Below are 15,802 nucleotides of genomic sequence, written 5' to 3' on the forward strand. Positions count from 1 at the left end.
GCTGTGGTCATGCCGAAGTCATAGTGCCATTGCTGTTAGTATTGCTGCAAGTGCGTGATGAGTCGCGCCCCTTAAAGATTTTCTGATATTTGTGCAGCAGAGCAGCGTTGGTTCTCACAGAGCAGAATTCTTCAGGCTTGCAGAGGTGATGGAGAAGAAATTTTCTCAAAGTTACGTATCATAAAACTAGTATTGGTAAAAGTGAAACTTGTGTAATTAAAATGTAATCCTTTCTCTATCCATTCCTTTATTCCTTTGGAAAAAGACAGGTGTCAAAGCTGCCCTAGGAAGGTTACCGCGAAAAGTGCTGAATCACCTTTGTAATTGTAACCCTGTTGTCAGGTGAAATACTAAGGCTCCAAAAAGGGATTTTTTTTTCTAGTGGCTGACCTTCCTTTCTTCCTTCTTTCCTTTCTTCATTCCTTTTTTCCTTCCTTCTCTTTTTCTCTCTTTCTTTCTCTCTTTGAAAAATAAGCAGAATTTATTCAGGTCATGTATTGTCAACAGGGATATTACCAAATAAATATTTCAGTTAATGCTAACCTGATTTTCCTTATTACAAACTCTAAAACCTCCTCATTGTATACATAGTATAACTAATTCCCACTAAATTAAATTGGGCTCACAGAAGGATAATAATTCTGTCCTGTAAGGATCCTTTTCTAGAATGATGCAGTAATAGAACAAGACTTAAAGTGACATTTCACTTCAAAAATGAAAACTTAATATGATATTAACATTCCCAGTGGATGACAGATTCTGTCATACTGCGATATTTTTCTTTCATTTTAGAAATACACCTGGATTAAAAGATTATGGTATATTGAAATTAGGAGCTCTTGTTTTCCAGATCAATTCATCTGAAAGAGAACTGGGTTCTGAATTGTACACTCATTGCTTAGAGCTGAAGAAGTGTTGTATGTCGTATGAGATTATTTTACTGTTAAACAGTATTTTTGAGGTGTTTTGAGGAGTATTTTGAGGTGCATTGCTGTGGATCAAAGATCCTGATGTTCAGTTGACTGTATGTCAGAATTACAGCTGCTATCATCAGTAATGGCATAGGCACTGTGGTAGAATGGCCTTTCTTCATGGGTACAAACAAATAATCCTATTAAAAATCAACATTTACTAACAGAAGCAGTGTTTGTAGGAAGAGAAGCAGACAAACTGCAGATACATTTACGTTCATGTCTATCAAAGCCATTTACCCCCCTTGTGAGACTTCGAAATTATGCAGTTTTCCTCCATACTTGTTGTGTCCCCGTTATGATGCTTCAGCCATGGTGTCTTTTTTGTTTCCCCAGACCTGTTCAAGCAAGTGGCGAGCTCCACCGGCTTCTGCGACCAGCGCCGACTGGGGCTTCTGTTGCACGACTCCATCCAGATCCCGCGGCAGCTAGGGGAGGTCGCCTCTTTCGGGGGCAGCAACATTGAGCCGAGTGTCAGAAGCTGCTTCCAGTTTGTAAGTTCATCTTCGCTCGCTGTTCATTTTCTGATCTGTGTCTCCTTTCCAGCTAGCCTTTCTATTTTGGAATGAGACTGAAAATCTGGAGTAAGGGCTAGGGTAGCAAGGATTGTTTAGTGGTACTCACTAGTGTATTTCTTTGACAAGATATATATGAATTACACTGCTTCTTCTTAGGCGCCATCTTCACCGCGATTGTGGCAGTGATTGAAGAAGCCTAGATTATCGTAGAATCACAGAATGGCTTGGGTTGGAAGGGACCTTAAAGAGCATGTAGTTCCAATCCTCCTGATGTGAGCAGGGACACCTTGCCTTAGACGAGGTTGCTCAAAGCTCCATGCAGCCTGGCCTTGCACAGGGTTGTCAAAGTTTATGTTGTCATCTGGACAGCAAGTAGTTGGCACCAGGGCCCGTGTAGTAACTGAATCCTGCAAGCAGTGGAAGTCTTGTGTTGTGGAAGTTCCTGCTTTTACAATTTTCTGCTGCCAGCAGTAGATCACCATTTATTTGCTGCCATGTAGGTAAACAGCAATGGTTAAACTCATTTTTGTGTATATACATACCAATGGCAGCCAGGTGCTCAGCAGAGGGATGCAGAAAGATGACTGACTGAAGTGCTTACTAGGGGTGAGGAGCACTTGATGAGCTCCTTTCATTGTTTGAATGGGTAATGCTATTTTTCTTTCAACAGTACTAAAAGAATTTCTGCCCTATCTTTTGAGGAATACACAGCCAACTCCAGGCTCTTTTTCACGCTTGTAAATTATTTAATCTGAGGAGGAAGAGAGTTAAGGGAATTATTCATCTTTCTGCTAACCAACAGCAAAATGCAAAAGATTAAGACAGCTGCTTAATGAAAAGGTAGAGGATGGGAGGTAATGTATGGTCTGTGATAACTCTCAATGCATCTTCTGCATCACAATAGAAGAAACTCTTGTTCAATCCCTTAAATATCTTGTTTTTTTTCTGTTGGCTGGATGGGAGCAGGGGGAATTGTTTGCTTCTTTCTTTACCTGCTGCTCAAGTTTCATGAGGTAGTAGTTTCAGTTCTGTAATAAGGAAAGACAGCAAGTTTTTTTCAGTGAATAATAATGCTTGGAAGTCATCTTTGTATGCGCAGGGACTATAAAAATCAAATTCTAAAATGAACAGAAACTTCTAGTTGCAGGGGGATGTTTGCTTTCTGTATTTTTTAAACTTATTTTGTCAGATTGATTCTGTAAGATTCATATTTTTTCATTTCCATCATCTGTGTCTTGACCTTTAATAATTCTAGTATGTATTTGATGTCATTTCCAAATGAATGGTTTTTAGGGCCATATTCTGGGTGGATAAGCCATGCTAATAAACTGTGCGTGGTAACTTTTATAGCTAGGTTAGACCCTGCTATGGCTTTCAAGGCTTTTGAAGGTGTTCCACACGGGGGTTCAGGTAAGACTAACACGAAATAATGCCACAGCAAATCCGTGGTGAGAATCTACATGTCAAAAGCTGGCTTGTGCAAATGACTTTGCGAGAAAATTAGGGATCACCAGGTCCTATCATTTTCCAGAATGAATAGCAAACACGCTTAAAAAATGGTGTTGAGAAACTGATAAGGAGAATGAACTTGGAATCTGACAAAAACTTTTTTTTTGGAAAGAGGGATAATGTGTGTTTATATTAGGGAAAAAAACACCAGTAAAATGAGTAGTGATGGGACACACAACATTTTTTTATAAAATAGGAGGAGGACTTGGAATAAATGGTTGTTTGAATAAAATGAGTTAGCAAACTTGTCTTACTGCAAATGAAGAAATGCCAACAGGCAACCCAGGTGCCAGCATTTCTAGAAGAACAGCTGGGCACAACATTTCACCTGGCCATAAATCAGAAAGATGGAAAAACTGAGGTTTTCTTCTCTTACCTCCACTAAGAAACAGTGTTAGGAGGAATTGCGTCCTCTCTTTTTCCTGCAGATGAAGCCTCCATTTTAACTTAAGTGGGAGGCTGTTTTCTGACCTGGCTCGCAGCAGCAAAGACAACTTTGTAATAAGGCTTGAAATGGGGAGGGAGGCTCAAGCAAGGAAAGAAAGTATGAAAAGGGAGGGAGTCCTAGGGAGAAGAGCAGAAACCCAAACATGGGAAGAAGGAACCAAAGAGTGGAAAAGAAAGGGCCTGGGTTGAAGGACCCCACCCTGAGGAAGGGATGGTATGAATAATTGGGGAAATAATAGTGATGAAAGCAACTGAAAGGCAGGGTAGGATGAGACATGAAAGAAAGCAACAAGGAATGGAGACGGAGAGAAGTACGACATTTGGAGGAGGAGTGGAGTGCAGAGAGATGCTTTTGGCGTAGGAGGTGCTGCAAGGCGGCGGTGCCTGGGGAAAGGAGCCCCTGAGGGGGAGCAACGCTGGCGCTAGGCAGCCGAGGGGGACTGCACAGGGTGCCCAGCGGGGACAGCCATCTCAGCCTGCAGAGGCGTGTGCCGCCCCTCCTGGCTTCCTCCCTCATCCTTCTTTCTCCTGATACCCTCTCAGCTTCCCCCACAGGGGAGGGAGGCATAATTTTCTTTCAGGGCCTTCCCTCTCTGTGTTCCCTGACCCGGGCCTGGGCTGGTTCCAGCTCTGCTCCTCTGGGGCGCTTGGTGCAGGGCACACTGCGAGCGGTACACAGGCCCGTCCGTGTGCGTGGCCCCGCGGCCCTCCCTCACGCGGCCCCATACCATCTCCTCCATTTACTCCAGGGAGTTAATTCAGTTTTAAAAAATTGCGCCGGGATTCACAGTTTGCATTACTGTGTCAAAATTAAATTAAGTCTTTGCACGCCCACGGTGAGGAATGTCTTTTTTTTTTTTTTTTTTATATACGACTTTTATTTTGTTGTTCTGGTGATGATAAGCCAGCCATAAATTGCAGTAGTGTCAGGCTCTGCAGCAAACACGTGCTTCAGAAATCCCTCTGCCAGCCCCTTGGGTTTGGTGCCCTTGCCATGGCCTCGCCAGGTGCACACAGCAGCAGGGGACAAGGGGCCTTTTGCTGCGGTGGCGGGGCTCGTGGTCCTGCTTCGGGCCTGAAGGGCGAGCCCTTGGGAGTGCTGCTGGGGGTCTCTGCTGTAGGGAGCAGGTGCAGCTGACCTTGTGGGACTTCAAAGAAAGGGTGGTTTTGGTAAGAGCAATGAGTTTGGTCATAGGGACCTTCTGCCTGGGCCCACACTGCATAAAAGTAGCCTGTAGATCCATGAAAAACCAAGGGGGCTCAGTATTACTGTGGGCTGAAAGCCCTTGCCTTCCAGGTATGTGATGGGTACATATTTTAAGTAAACAGGGTAATGAATTGTTAATGGGCTAAAGGACAAATGTATTGTGTTTAAATCACGGTGCAAAACTATTAAGATGCTGTTTTGCATAATACAGAGAGACCTAGGTATTCACATCACTGCCATGTATGCTTTACCATGACATTGGGACACTTAAGAAACGGGAGATGAAAGCAGAGACAGTGCAGCTCAGATGGAAATGTCTCTTGCTGTTTCTCAAAAAAGTTTGCATATTTGATTCTTGATTATCAGCTGTGTTAGGTATACTTTTTTCCAAGGATGTTGAGTGCTTTGTATGGAAAACTGATACAGGTGAAGCTAAAGAGCAGTAAAATATGTACAATTAATTCATATCTATATTTTAGACCTTGTTTAATTTCACTTTGACAGAGGAAAGTATTTTAATACTCTGTTGTATAGTCTTCATTTCTAGGTTTGCACTTAGTCAGTGAAGATCAGCAGTAGATGGCAGGGTTTTTACAACCACTTAACTGCATGTCCAAACCCAGTATATTCACTCAGACAAATAAAAACCAAAATAGGGGCCTGTTAATCCTTATAGGAGTATGGGCAGTCCAAACCCTGGGTCAGGACCATGATAGTGGCTTCAGCTGTACATGCAGTGATTTGGGTGGTTTGGACAGTTGTTTTGTGGGGTCTGTTTTTCTGTTGTTGCTGGGGTGTTTTTATATATATATATATATTTTTTTTTAATAGGAAATATCAGTACTGTGTACAAATAACTATGTATACTTAAATGGAGAGCTATATGAAAATAACGTACAGATGCAGTGTTACTGTTGAGGGACTCGGGCTCTTTTGAGAGATTCAGAAAGCCCTTATTTCTGTTCGTAGGATGTTTCCTCTGCTTTTGGCTCTGACACAGGAGAACTGGCCTAAGGGGAACTAGCAAATCCTTCCTCAAGCTGCTATGCTGTAAATGTCAAGAAAACATCAATTCTGGTTTTATTTCAGTAAGAATTTATGAACCTGTGCCTGAGTTTGGGACGCTGTCTTGAAGAGTCCTATAAGTGAGCTGTTTTGAAGAGCTATTTTAAAGTGATTTAGGATTTGGGAGGTGGAGAGTAAGAAGATAGTGATTTTCAAGTGTGCATGGGATGTTGTGTATGATACAAAGCTGTATACTAAATGACTTCTGCATTCTTGCTTTTTTCATTAGTCTTTACCGCAACACTCAAAACATTAAGTGGAGCACTGTAAGAGTAATGCAAGGGGTCAAAGTAATGATCTTAAGCATTGCTCCAACAGTCAGGCAGATTCAAGCAGTTAGTGTCACCCAGAGTTACCTTTGAAATAATCCTCCCTTCGTTGCCCATGAAACAGCACTAGTCTTAGAAACTATGAATCCTTGACTTGTGTTTTCTTGCCAGCTGGCAGTGGAGAGAACGCAAATGTGCTGGGGAAGCCATTCACGAGTGGAAGACAAGGTTCAGCGGGGTTTGGTCTAATGCTAAGCCCTTGGAGACAGGGCTTCTATTCATGGTTTGTGCTGCATTTTTCAACTTGAACAACTCACAGGAATCCCATTCCTCAGTTTCAGTTTGTCCAAAATAGTATTTACTTAGACTAATATAAAGCTTTCCATCCTAGATGGAAAACACCATTAAATTAATAATACTGAATTATTTCCCATTAGTTCCTTACCTTGCACCTAAACACAATGTACCTCATCAAAAGTGTTACCAGAAATTCATGCCATATTGTCTGACTGTCCAAAACCATACTGCATTGGTCACGCAACATCACAACTGTATTTTGGAGCATATTTTATATAATACATCGATAAAGTTCTTACACTGCAGAGTATTTTTTAAAATAATAGCTGAAAGAAGAGGAGGGAATAATAATAAATAATTTAAAAAACAGAAAAATTCAACTCCTAAGTATTGTATAAAGATGCCAACACCGCGCAGCTTCCCATTTCCCCATTGTTTCTGCAGAATAAATACTGAAAAACAGATGTGTGGAGCATGATGAATTTGAATGGCCCCAATAATAAATTGTTACTTGTAAGCTCGAAAGGGCTTTATGAATTTTACTTTATGATTCACTCTGTTATTACCATAAAAATTGGGAGTTCCACAGAAATGTGTTGAAGAGAAGAACCATTAATATTCTTTACAGCTCGCTCTTGTTGGTTCAGATATGTACTGCGTAAATTCAGACTTCTTCCCTTATGTAAAATCGTCAGCTGCTGCCTTTACTGGATTTAGAGATTATTAAAAAAAATCGTAATAGCAGCTCAGGGAACAGTCGAGAACTGTGTGTCCTCTACCATCTGACCCTGACCAGCTTTTCTCCACGTGGCTTTAAATCTTTGTGTAATATAATTTGCAACCAGTTCTGATACATTTTAATGCACCTAATCTCTCTGAGCACAAGTTTTCGTACAGCCGGGGTGCGGAGCTCCGTGTGGGCAACCATTGGGACTGCTAGCAATCGCCAGTGACTGCAAAATTAAAATAGATCTTCGAATGTTACAGAAAGGCTTTCATCACTGCAACGTTTTCCCTGCAAATTTAGAGCAACTACAAGTGCAGAGTAGTGCTTTGAGCTGCTCATTTTTATTCTGTCCGCAGCTTGCGCTGCAGCATTTCAGTACACTTCATGTTTTTCTATTAGAAACGGAATATTAAAGAGATACTCCTAAAATATTAAAGGCTTAGAGGACCTTAGTACAGTAAGCGTAGTCTACCAGGCAGAGGAGTGGTTTGCCAGTGTAGTTCCTGGCGGATGCTGGCTCGCTGAGTGATCCACAGAAAATCACACCCCAGCCCCTTGCTGCCGTGGCTGCCAGCCGGAAAAGAGGCACATAAATGATTGCATTTCATAAATGCTCCTTCCTCTTAAGAGACTTCTAGAATTAATTTTGTTTTCTTGAATTCATTGATATCCTTCAGTGGAAAGCAGGAAAGCAGGGTCTGCTGCTCTGAACAAACTCTTGCCAGTGTTGCCTGGATGTTTCTTTACTTTTTCAGTTTTCTCTCAGTTTTGGTGCTGAGGTTGTTTTGGGGGAGGGGCAGGCATTGAGGGGACTTCATCTGAAGAACTGTAAATATGTTTGTGGCTTGATGGGTTTACCCCAGAAGAAAATCCTGACCAAAAAATATTTTATTTCTAATTAACCAAAATATTGCAGCAGCATTTTAAGTCAATTTTAATGCAATGTATTATTCCAGAGACATTTGTGATTTTTTGTTGTTTGTTCGTTTCTGTGTTTTTGTTTTTAATTTCCTTCTTTTGGTTAGGAGTTCAGTCTAGGAGACTTTGCATTTTTCTCAGTCTGCAAGTATTGATCAGTTAATTTCTTTGTCAAGATTATAAACAGTGTTAGCTTAAAAAAATGATAATACTGGTTTTCCCTCTAGCTCTTTCTGCCTTTATGTCTGTTGTGAAAAAAAAAAAAATCCCCAGATTTGTTGCTAGCATTGTATTTTAGTTGAAAGAAACTAAAGGTTTTAGCTAGGTCATACTAAATTCAAATTTAATGAGAAATTGGGAAAGTAATTGGGAAAGAGCAAGCATTAAGAAAAAACACTCAATCCCCTATTCGTTGTGGTCCATATACATGATACATTAATGCTTATTATGTGCTTAAGTGCTTCTAATAGGTTTGGAACCACAAATTAAGTCTTTGCCTTGTGAAACTTCAAATACAAAAGATTGTCTCACAGAGGACTGTATTTGGTTAGAGAAAAAAAAAAAGAAAGGCAGGGGATTTAGATGTATTTGGTTCATACCCATGTTGTTCATGCTGGGTGAGGTGGGGTTGAAAAGTGTCAAGGAATTTAAGATAGCACGTAGCGGTGGTTTACAGAGATGCAGTGGGACAGTGTCCTGCTCCTCCACTGCTTCTGTGCTCCGTGCGGGCTCCTCCTCCCTCCTGCCTTCCCGGTGGGAGCCCTTCATTATCTCCACCTGATCCATCGTCTCTTCAGGGCTGAAACCAGGCTCCAGACACCCAGTTCAGTGCTTGCTCGGTGCTGTCCTTCACGCTGGAGAGGAGTTCCCATGTAAACATTCACACTGTCACTTTGCTTTGCTCCTCAAGATCCCTTTTGAAGCTGTTTGTCCGTATTCCGCAATGTTCTTTTCGGTGGCTGGTCTGCCAGTGCAGCATGGCCTCTGCCTGTGCTGATTGCTGCTGTGGCTTCTCGTCTCTTTACTGTTTCTTGTTCCCTGCTGTAACGCTGAGAGGCAGGGACAAGACATGACTTCAGGTGTTTGCACAGTGCAATGGGAATCTGGTTTGTTATGGACGTTCCTTGAAGGTACTGTAGAACAGGTGCACAAAGTTTAGTTCTGTTCAGGATACGATGGGAAGGAAGCAGAGGAAGGACTGCCACGAAGTTTTAATGGGCTTTTTGGCCCTTGGTAAAGAGGAGAAAGCAGGAGGTTATGGAATACGAGGCTAAATGCATCATATTCTGTGGGACAAAACTGCGTTGTGTTCCCAGGCAATGACAAGGAATTTAACGATGGTGTGGTGGGAAGAGGGATTTTGAGGCATTTAAGGAGGCAGAGTTTACATGTTCAACAGTGGGCTTGAGAAAGAATTTGAATTATTTCCTTATACGTGCATTTTGAGGAAAGGTCAGGGTGGCAATGGAGGATGTTAAAGAGAAAGGAATTTTGATAAAAAGACATGCAATTTTTAGGGGTTGGATAACATAAACAGTGTTTTTTAAAATAAGAAGTGAGAAACAGTGCTGTGCAAGTACAGATAAGAGATATAGGAAACACAGGATTATCTTTTTTGCCAGATGCTTTGAGTGGATGATTTTTGTTTTAAAAGAGTACATGGTAGTGCTGTCTGTTGTAATAGAGAATAAGAAAAAGAGAGACTTGAAATGTTAATAGTGTTCGGTTCTTGTTTTGAAGGCAGTATCCTGGAGATTATTTTATTTTTATTTTTTGGATGGGTGGATGGGAGGAAAAGCTGGATGGTATTCAGGGAAAAGATGTGGAGCAGGTAGGAAACCAGTGACTTGAGCTGTTAGTTAGCTAGTACTACACAAATCCCTTCTGCTGAGCCCTTGTCTTTCTTCCACCTTTGCTCCAGGCCAATAACAAGCCCGAGATCGAAGCAGCCCTGTTTCTGGACTGGATGAGGCTGGAACCGCAGTCCATGGTGTGGCTGCCTGTGTTGCACAGGGTGGCTGCTGCCGAAACTGCCAAGCACCAAGCGAAGTGTAACATCTGCAAGGAGTGCCCAATTATCGGATTCAGGTACAAACTAACTCCCTCTCTGCCTTGCGGAACACTGCTTGGTGGATCAGCATCTCTGTTTCCAGGCAAATCATGTTCTTGATTTTATGCATGTTCAGGATAAGAAGAGTTGTGGTGGGATACGAGGGAGGGTGACGCTTAGACTGGGTGCAGTGATGAAAAAGCTGAAGAGAACAAAAAATTGCTTATCAGTTAAGATACTGCCGTTCCTCTAGGTCCTGCTCTCCCTTCCAGTCCTTCTTTGCCTCATCCAAAGTATTGACAAATTGCACAGCTAACAGGATTTGCTTTATATTCAGTCTGTCTTATACATGCAGCTTCATTTTCTGAATTGGATCCTAATGAACTGCTTTCTCTCATGTCATAAAGCAAGGAAGTGACTTGAAAATTTACAGACATGTAAAGATACTGTGCATTTTTCAGAGGAATGTGGTTGGTGGAATATTAACCTAGTGTGCTGGAAATGTTGCTGATCTGTTTGAACATCTGGATCAACACTATGGTTACTATAGCAATGAATAAGTCAATGGGTGGTAAAATGGCTGTGTGCTGGTATGCCTGTTGAGAATCCACTTAACGGCTAAGTAAATACTCACTTTCAATTATGCCTAGACTTGTTTTATCACTTTGCTTCCTAATAGCTGCTTTGTATGGTTTCTGTCCTTTCTGTTCATGGTCCTCTTTCACTGCTGGCATTTTTCCTTCCATCGTATTGTGTTGTTTACAAAGACCTTTTTGTAACTTTATTTGTAAAATGCATATCAACAACAACAGCAAGCAGTACCACATAGAAAAGCCATCATTTTGCTCTAACATGTGTGAGTATGAATGTTGCTTTTATATGTATAGTAGGGCAGTCCTTTCTCCTGTGCAATTGTACAGGCAGTGAGAAAGAGGAAATAACAAAGGTACTGCTTTGTTTTAAGTCTGATTTTTTTCTTCAGTCAGGCTGTTCCTTTAATCATCTAAACTCGTGTTCTTCTGCTTTTATTCCCCTTGCATATTGCAACTGGGATAATAGTAAGCATTACTGAAGAAGAGCAATGGATGGGATGTGACAAGTTCAACACATCCACAAAGTAAAAGTTTCCTGTTGCAGATACAGTTTGTGAAACTACTCAATTACTCACACGGTTTGTATAAACAGCCAATGACAAGTGGATGGAATTGGAAAAATGCAGCACTTGGAAAATCAAAGGATGCTGAGTGAATGGATAGTCTGTAGTTAGCATCAGAAACATGGACAGTGGACACTGGAGCTCTGTGTTTGTGTCTACTTTTACTTGTCTGATCTCATCTGTCTCTTAACTTCATATAACAATTCTATTATGGTAGTCGAATTTGTTGCAGATTTTTTTATGCGTTTGCAAGTCACCGAGACCTTGTTTACCCACTCGACAAAAAGACACTGTATTGGACAGCTATTAGAAAGCTAATACTGTGAGCCTCAGTACACGTAAAACAATGCTCTTTTGAGGTTACTGTGACCGAACTGCTTAGCGTATTTGGAACAAGACAACCCTTATGCCTCCGGGTCTTTCAAGCACTTCAGCGTAGCATACACAACAGTTAGCTGTCTCATATTGCTGATGAGTTTAAATAATGGCCTGAAAGTGCATTCAGATTCTTGCAGAGATGGCATTCTATAAATGAAAATTATTTTGATGAAGATGATGGAAACCACATGAATACATTCCTACCTTGTATGCAGCACTCAACGGCTTGCTAGTGTTACTTGTTGAGGAGGGCATTGCTTATCTGAATTTTGTTTGCTCAAGAAGTTCTGTGTTAGGAGTCATGAAGGAGACCAGAAGAACTGAAATTAGCATTGTAGAAGCAAAAAGCTTGGTGCTGTCTTTTGCATATTATGAGAGAGGGGGATTCTGTAGATAGAACTCTTCACTGTTGCCCTCTGCTAGAAATTTTGTGATACAGAGTGATTCATTTTGAAGATTCAAATCTTTGATAAGCATCTGTGCTTTGTTGCTCTGAGGCAGCAATCCTGTCCCTTAAGTGGGCATTGTCGTGTATTGTGCGCTGTGTGACATCTCAGGGAAGAGCACTTAATGACACAGAAAGCTTCACGAGCTGACAGGAAGTATTCACCTACTGAGCTCTGAAGCCATGTTTTTTTCTTCCTCTTTTAGGTACAGAAGCTTAAAGCACTTTAACTATGACATCTGCCAAAGTTGCTTCTTCTCTGGTCGTGTTGCAAAAGGTCATAAAATGCACTATCCCATGGTGGAGTACTGCACACCAGTAAGTAGCTGTTTTACTGACCCTTACTGCCCGTTGTTAAGTAGAAAGGAAAAACTTCATTTGCTGTGTGCAAGGTAATGGAGCGTTTGAGTGGCTTTTTTCCCCCCTGTAAAGAAATCACCTTTTATAAATTCTACATTCCAGGAATTTCTAATGCTTAGTAAAAAGACACTCTGATAGTTGGAAGTAAATTGCGGTTTCATTGTTTGTGCAGTGCTGTGTCATAATATGTTACTGCATGCTAATGATCTGCTCCATGTTCGGTGCCGTACAGTTTACTTCATGTATCCTTCAAGAAGCCTGTGATTTGTGCAAATACATATTTCTATCTTAGATCACAATGTTTTCTCTGTATCAATGTGAGATTTTTCTTCCTTTCCCCAGCAAGTTTGTCGCTTCACTTATTTTGCTTGCTACACTACAATTGCATTTTCAAGGTCTTCACTATTTGACAGTATCTTTTTATTGTATGATGACTAGACAGTATAAAATACCAGGGAAATTCTTGGGAGTAGCAAGTTAGATTTCATTTCTGAAGACCAGAATTCATTGTGTTGAGTGCAGCACATTTGCTCTGTGCTGCATGGATGGTGTCATGAGGGTCTTCGCCCTTGTTATACAGTTCTCAAAAGGATCACTTTTGTGTAAATGCTTCTTCTGTACCAAGCATCTGGCAAAGAAAAATTTGTATTATTCTCTTGGTGTGTCGTCCCTCTTTCATTTTGGCCTCTCGTGACCACGGGAGAAGGGGCATAAATCAGAGGAGCTCTCAAGTGACCCTTCCACAGTGCAGCATGCCTGAGCTTTCAGCTGTGTTTGCTATTGTGTGTGGTGGTCTTGAACATTATTGCACACACTGATTTCATTTCCTAATCTGATAATGTGGTCATTAGTCTTGTACTTTTGTCTGCTGGTCAAATGTAAATGGTGAAAACAAAGCATCAAAATTATATGTAGGCTAGCCTCATAAAATGTCATGAATAGTTTTTGCATCTTCATCCAAACAAAAAGGCATTGCCAAAATGAAGTAAAAACACTCAGCTTTTCTTAGGAAAGAGAGAGAAAAATTTATTCCCCTAAAACATAGTAAAGCAAATTCAGTGGGTTTTTTTAGTTGTAATTTATGGATATTTATTTACATTATCAACTTTTATTGTAGCATCTAAATGACACTGTTTAATCCAGTTCTTTGCTAGGGCAACCTATATATTTTTGCTTACTTTTTGTCAGCATTCACTGGCTGCTGCTTTTCAGCGTCTTCCCCCAAGGACTGAGGTTAGTGGGAAGGGTGGTTTGCCTGAGCTGCTGCACAGGTTGGAGAGAAATATTAGCACTGCTGAGACGAGTCTGAACAGACTTCTCCATCGCAGGCATTCCTGGAGCAAACTGTCACGATCCCAGCCGTAGCCCGCCAGGCTGGCCGGCCGTGCTGGAGCAGTCCTTCCAGTTGAGCTGAGTGCATTCTTGCTGAGTCGGCTGCTGGTTTGCTCCGCAGCTTGCTGCTCTGTCTCTTGTTCATAGGTGGTGTGGGAGTTTGCAAATGGTGCAGAGAACGCACAAAACAACGTCTTGCTGGTGTTTTCTTACCTGTTCCTAAGAAGTGTTTCAAGGAAAGTTCAAGGGAAGTGTGAGAAGTGAGAAATGAAGTAACGTTGTGAGACACTCCCACAGCCTGAAGCAACTCATTGCAACACAGGCAGGGTGCAGCAGGTTTCTGTTCTCCCTCACAATAGAGGTTGCACGATGATGAACAGAAAACTTGCAACAGCATCCAGGTTGCTGAATCAGAATAAAGAAGCATTTACAGACAGTAAATTTTGTTGTGAATTCTGAACTCCCACAGCCCGTGCTCTTGTGCTGTGCCTGGCTGTACCAGCAGTAAAGTGAATTAGAGTAGGATTAACTAGGAAAAAAAGGGAATGTGACACACAGCAAGCGCTGATCTTTTTTGTGTTGCTGCTATTGAAAAACTAAACCTAAGTACTGTGTGATTGAACAAGACATCCACTGAAGCTATCATGTCTAGTATGTAATTGTTTTTGAAATGAATGAAAACAATTTTGCAGATGGCAAAGCACTTTTTCCTCTTCCTCCAGACAAATCTCTCACCTTAGAATGCATTTTAGTGGACAGAAGACATGCAACGCCTTCTTTGACATATCCTTACAATAGCTAGATGAGCACAATGAAGCCTCTTGGTATTTTTATTCCCACTCCCTCTTACTACAAGGAGATTTTGGAGCACTGCAGCCTTTAATTCTGCTCAAAGGGAATTTGAGAACTCATGCTAAATGTCCAAGGGATGTGATAACTTCTTTCCTGCAAAGGGCTGAGGCAAAATAAGGGCAAGACAGTTCCCTAGTTTCTATTTAGACAGAAGAAGCAGCAATGGTTAATCAAAGAAAGGTGCCTTTTAAAAAGGTTTCAAGTAAAGCATAGAAGAACAGTTCTAGACCGAGGTTTCAGTGTAGCGTCATTTTTCTGTTTGGGTTTAACAAACAGTAACTCACCAGCATAAAAATATGACCTTGTCAGAAGCAAGCATGTCAAACTGAGATAAGTTTCTACAGCTACTGTTTACAGTTGAGGCTGAGATCTGGGGTGAGGGTTTGGCAAGGCACTTTCTTAAACCAAACTGTGATAAGTCAGGTGGTGGTAAAGTTCTCCTGATGTCAAGAAGTAGTTTTGGTTTTGGAATAGTTTTGGAATGTGCAAGACCCAGCTGCCTACATATTACTTTCATTTAAGAGAACTAGGATGCTTGAAAACTCCACTGTTTCTTCCTCATAAATCCATTCTACTGAGAATTTTGTTTTGTATAGTTTTACTCTGAAAATCACGTGGAGTAAAACATCTGTGGAATAAATCAGAAAGTTTCACTGAAAATGGGCTCAGTCTATCAGTATGTCCACATAATAATCACTTTTTTTTTTTGCCATTCTTGTGCTCCTTGAACAGTTTTGAAATTGAAACTCGATCACATTAGAGGTGCCTGGTGCTTGTCACTAGAAGACACTTTTTTCTTGGGATTCCTCTGATACCAGTCTTCAAACTAGATTGAAATGTTTCTATGCGAGCACGCTATTTTAATGTTTGGTTGTCATGTGGAAGGTTCAGGGGAGCTAACACGTCCCAGGAAAGTCTTAAGTGAAGAATGCTTTATTACTCATTGTGCCTGAAAGCACAATCAAATTACAGTCAAATGCAATTGCAAGTGTTCACAACGTTGAAAATAGACAAAGTGGGAATAAAAGTTTATGAATTACACATGTGAGCAACATGAATTAAGCTGTGCTTAATCTATCTATACCAACACTAGGTATTAAAAGTTCTTCTCTGTTCCCAGCTGATCTGTTATAGCTGGTCTCTTGATGCTGACCTTCTTAGGGGCTCTCTCGACAGGCAGTGCAGATGGCATGCAGGAGAGAGAATTCCCTCCTGTTGGAGCCTCTAAGGCCAAATCAGTAAGTGCCCTTTCTGGAGTCCTCTAGGTGGTCCAGACGTACTTAATCTTTCCCAAAATGGCT

General features: G+C 41.2%; 1 protein-coding gene across 27 annotated transcripts in view; it reads left to right on the forward strand.

The window, feature by feature from the left end:
• The window catches only part of DMD (dystrophin), a 1,239,454-nt gene that overhangs the window by 1,180,754 nt on the left and 42,898 nt on the right, over positions 1-15,802 (forward strand). For all 27 annotated transcript variants that reach the window (XM_066990426.1, XM_066990448.1, XM_066990428.1 and 24 more), the window contains 3 exons: positions 1,308-1,465; positions 9,850-10,016; positions 12,164-12,275. In XM_066990426.1, the coding sequence (XP_066846527.1) occupies positions 1,308-1,465; positions 9,850-10,016; positions 12,164-12,275 (437 nt within the window). The remainder of the gene's footprint in view (positions 1-1,307; positions 1,466-9,849; positions 10,017-12,163; positions 12,276-15,802) is intronic.

The sequence above is a fragment of the Anser cygnoides genome, chromosome 1 (genome assembly GCF_040182565.1).
Source record: "Anser cygnoides isolate HZ-2024a breed goose chromosome 1, Taihu_goose_T2T_genome, whole genome shotgun sequence".
NCBI classification, from domain to species: Eukaryota; Metazoa; Chordata; class Aves; order Anseriformes; family Anatidae; genus Anser; species Anser cygnoides.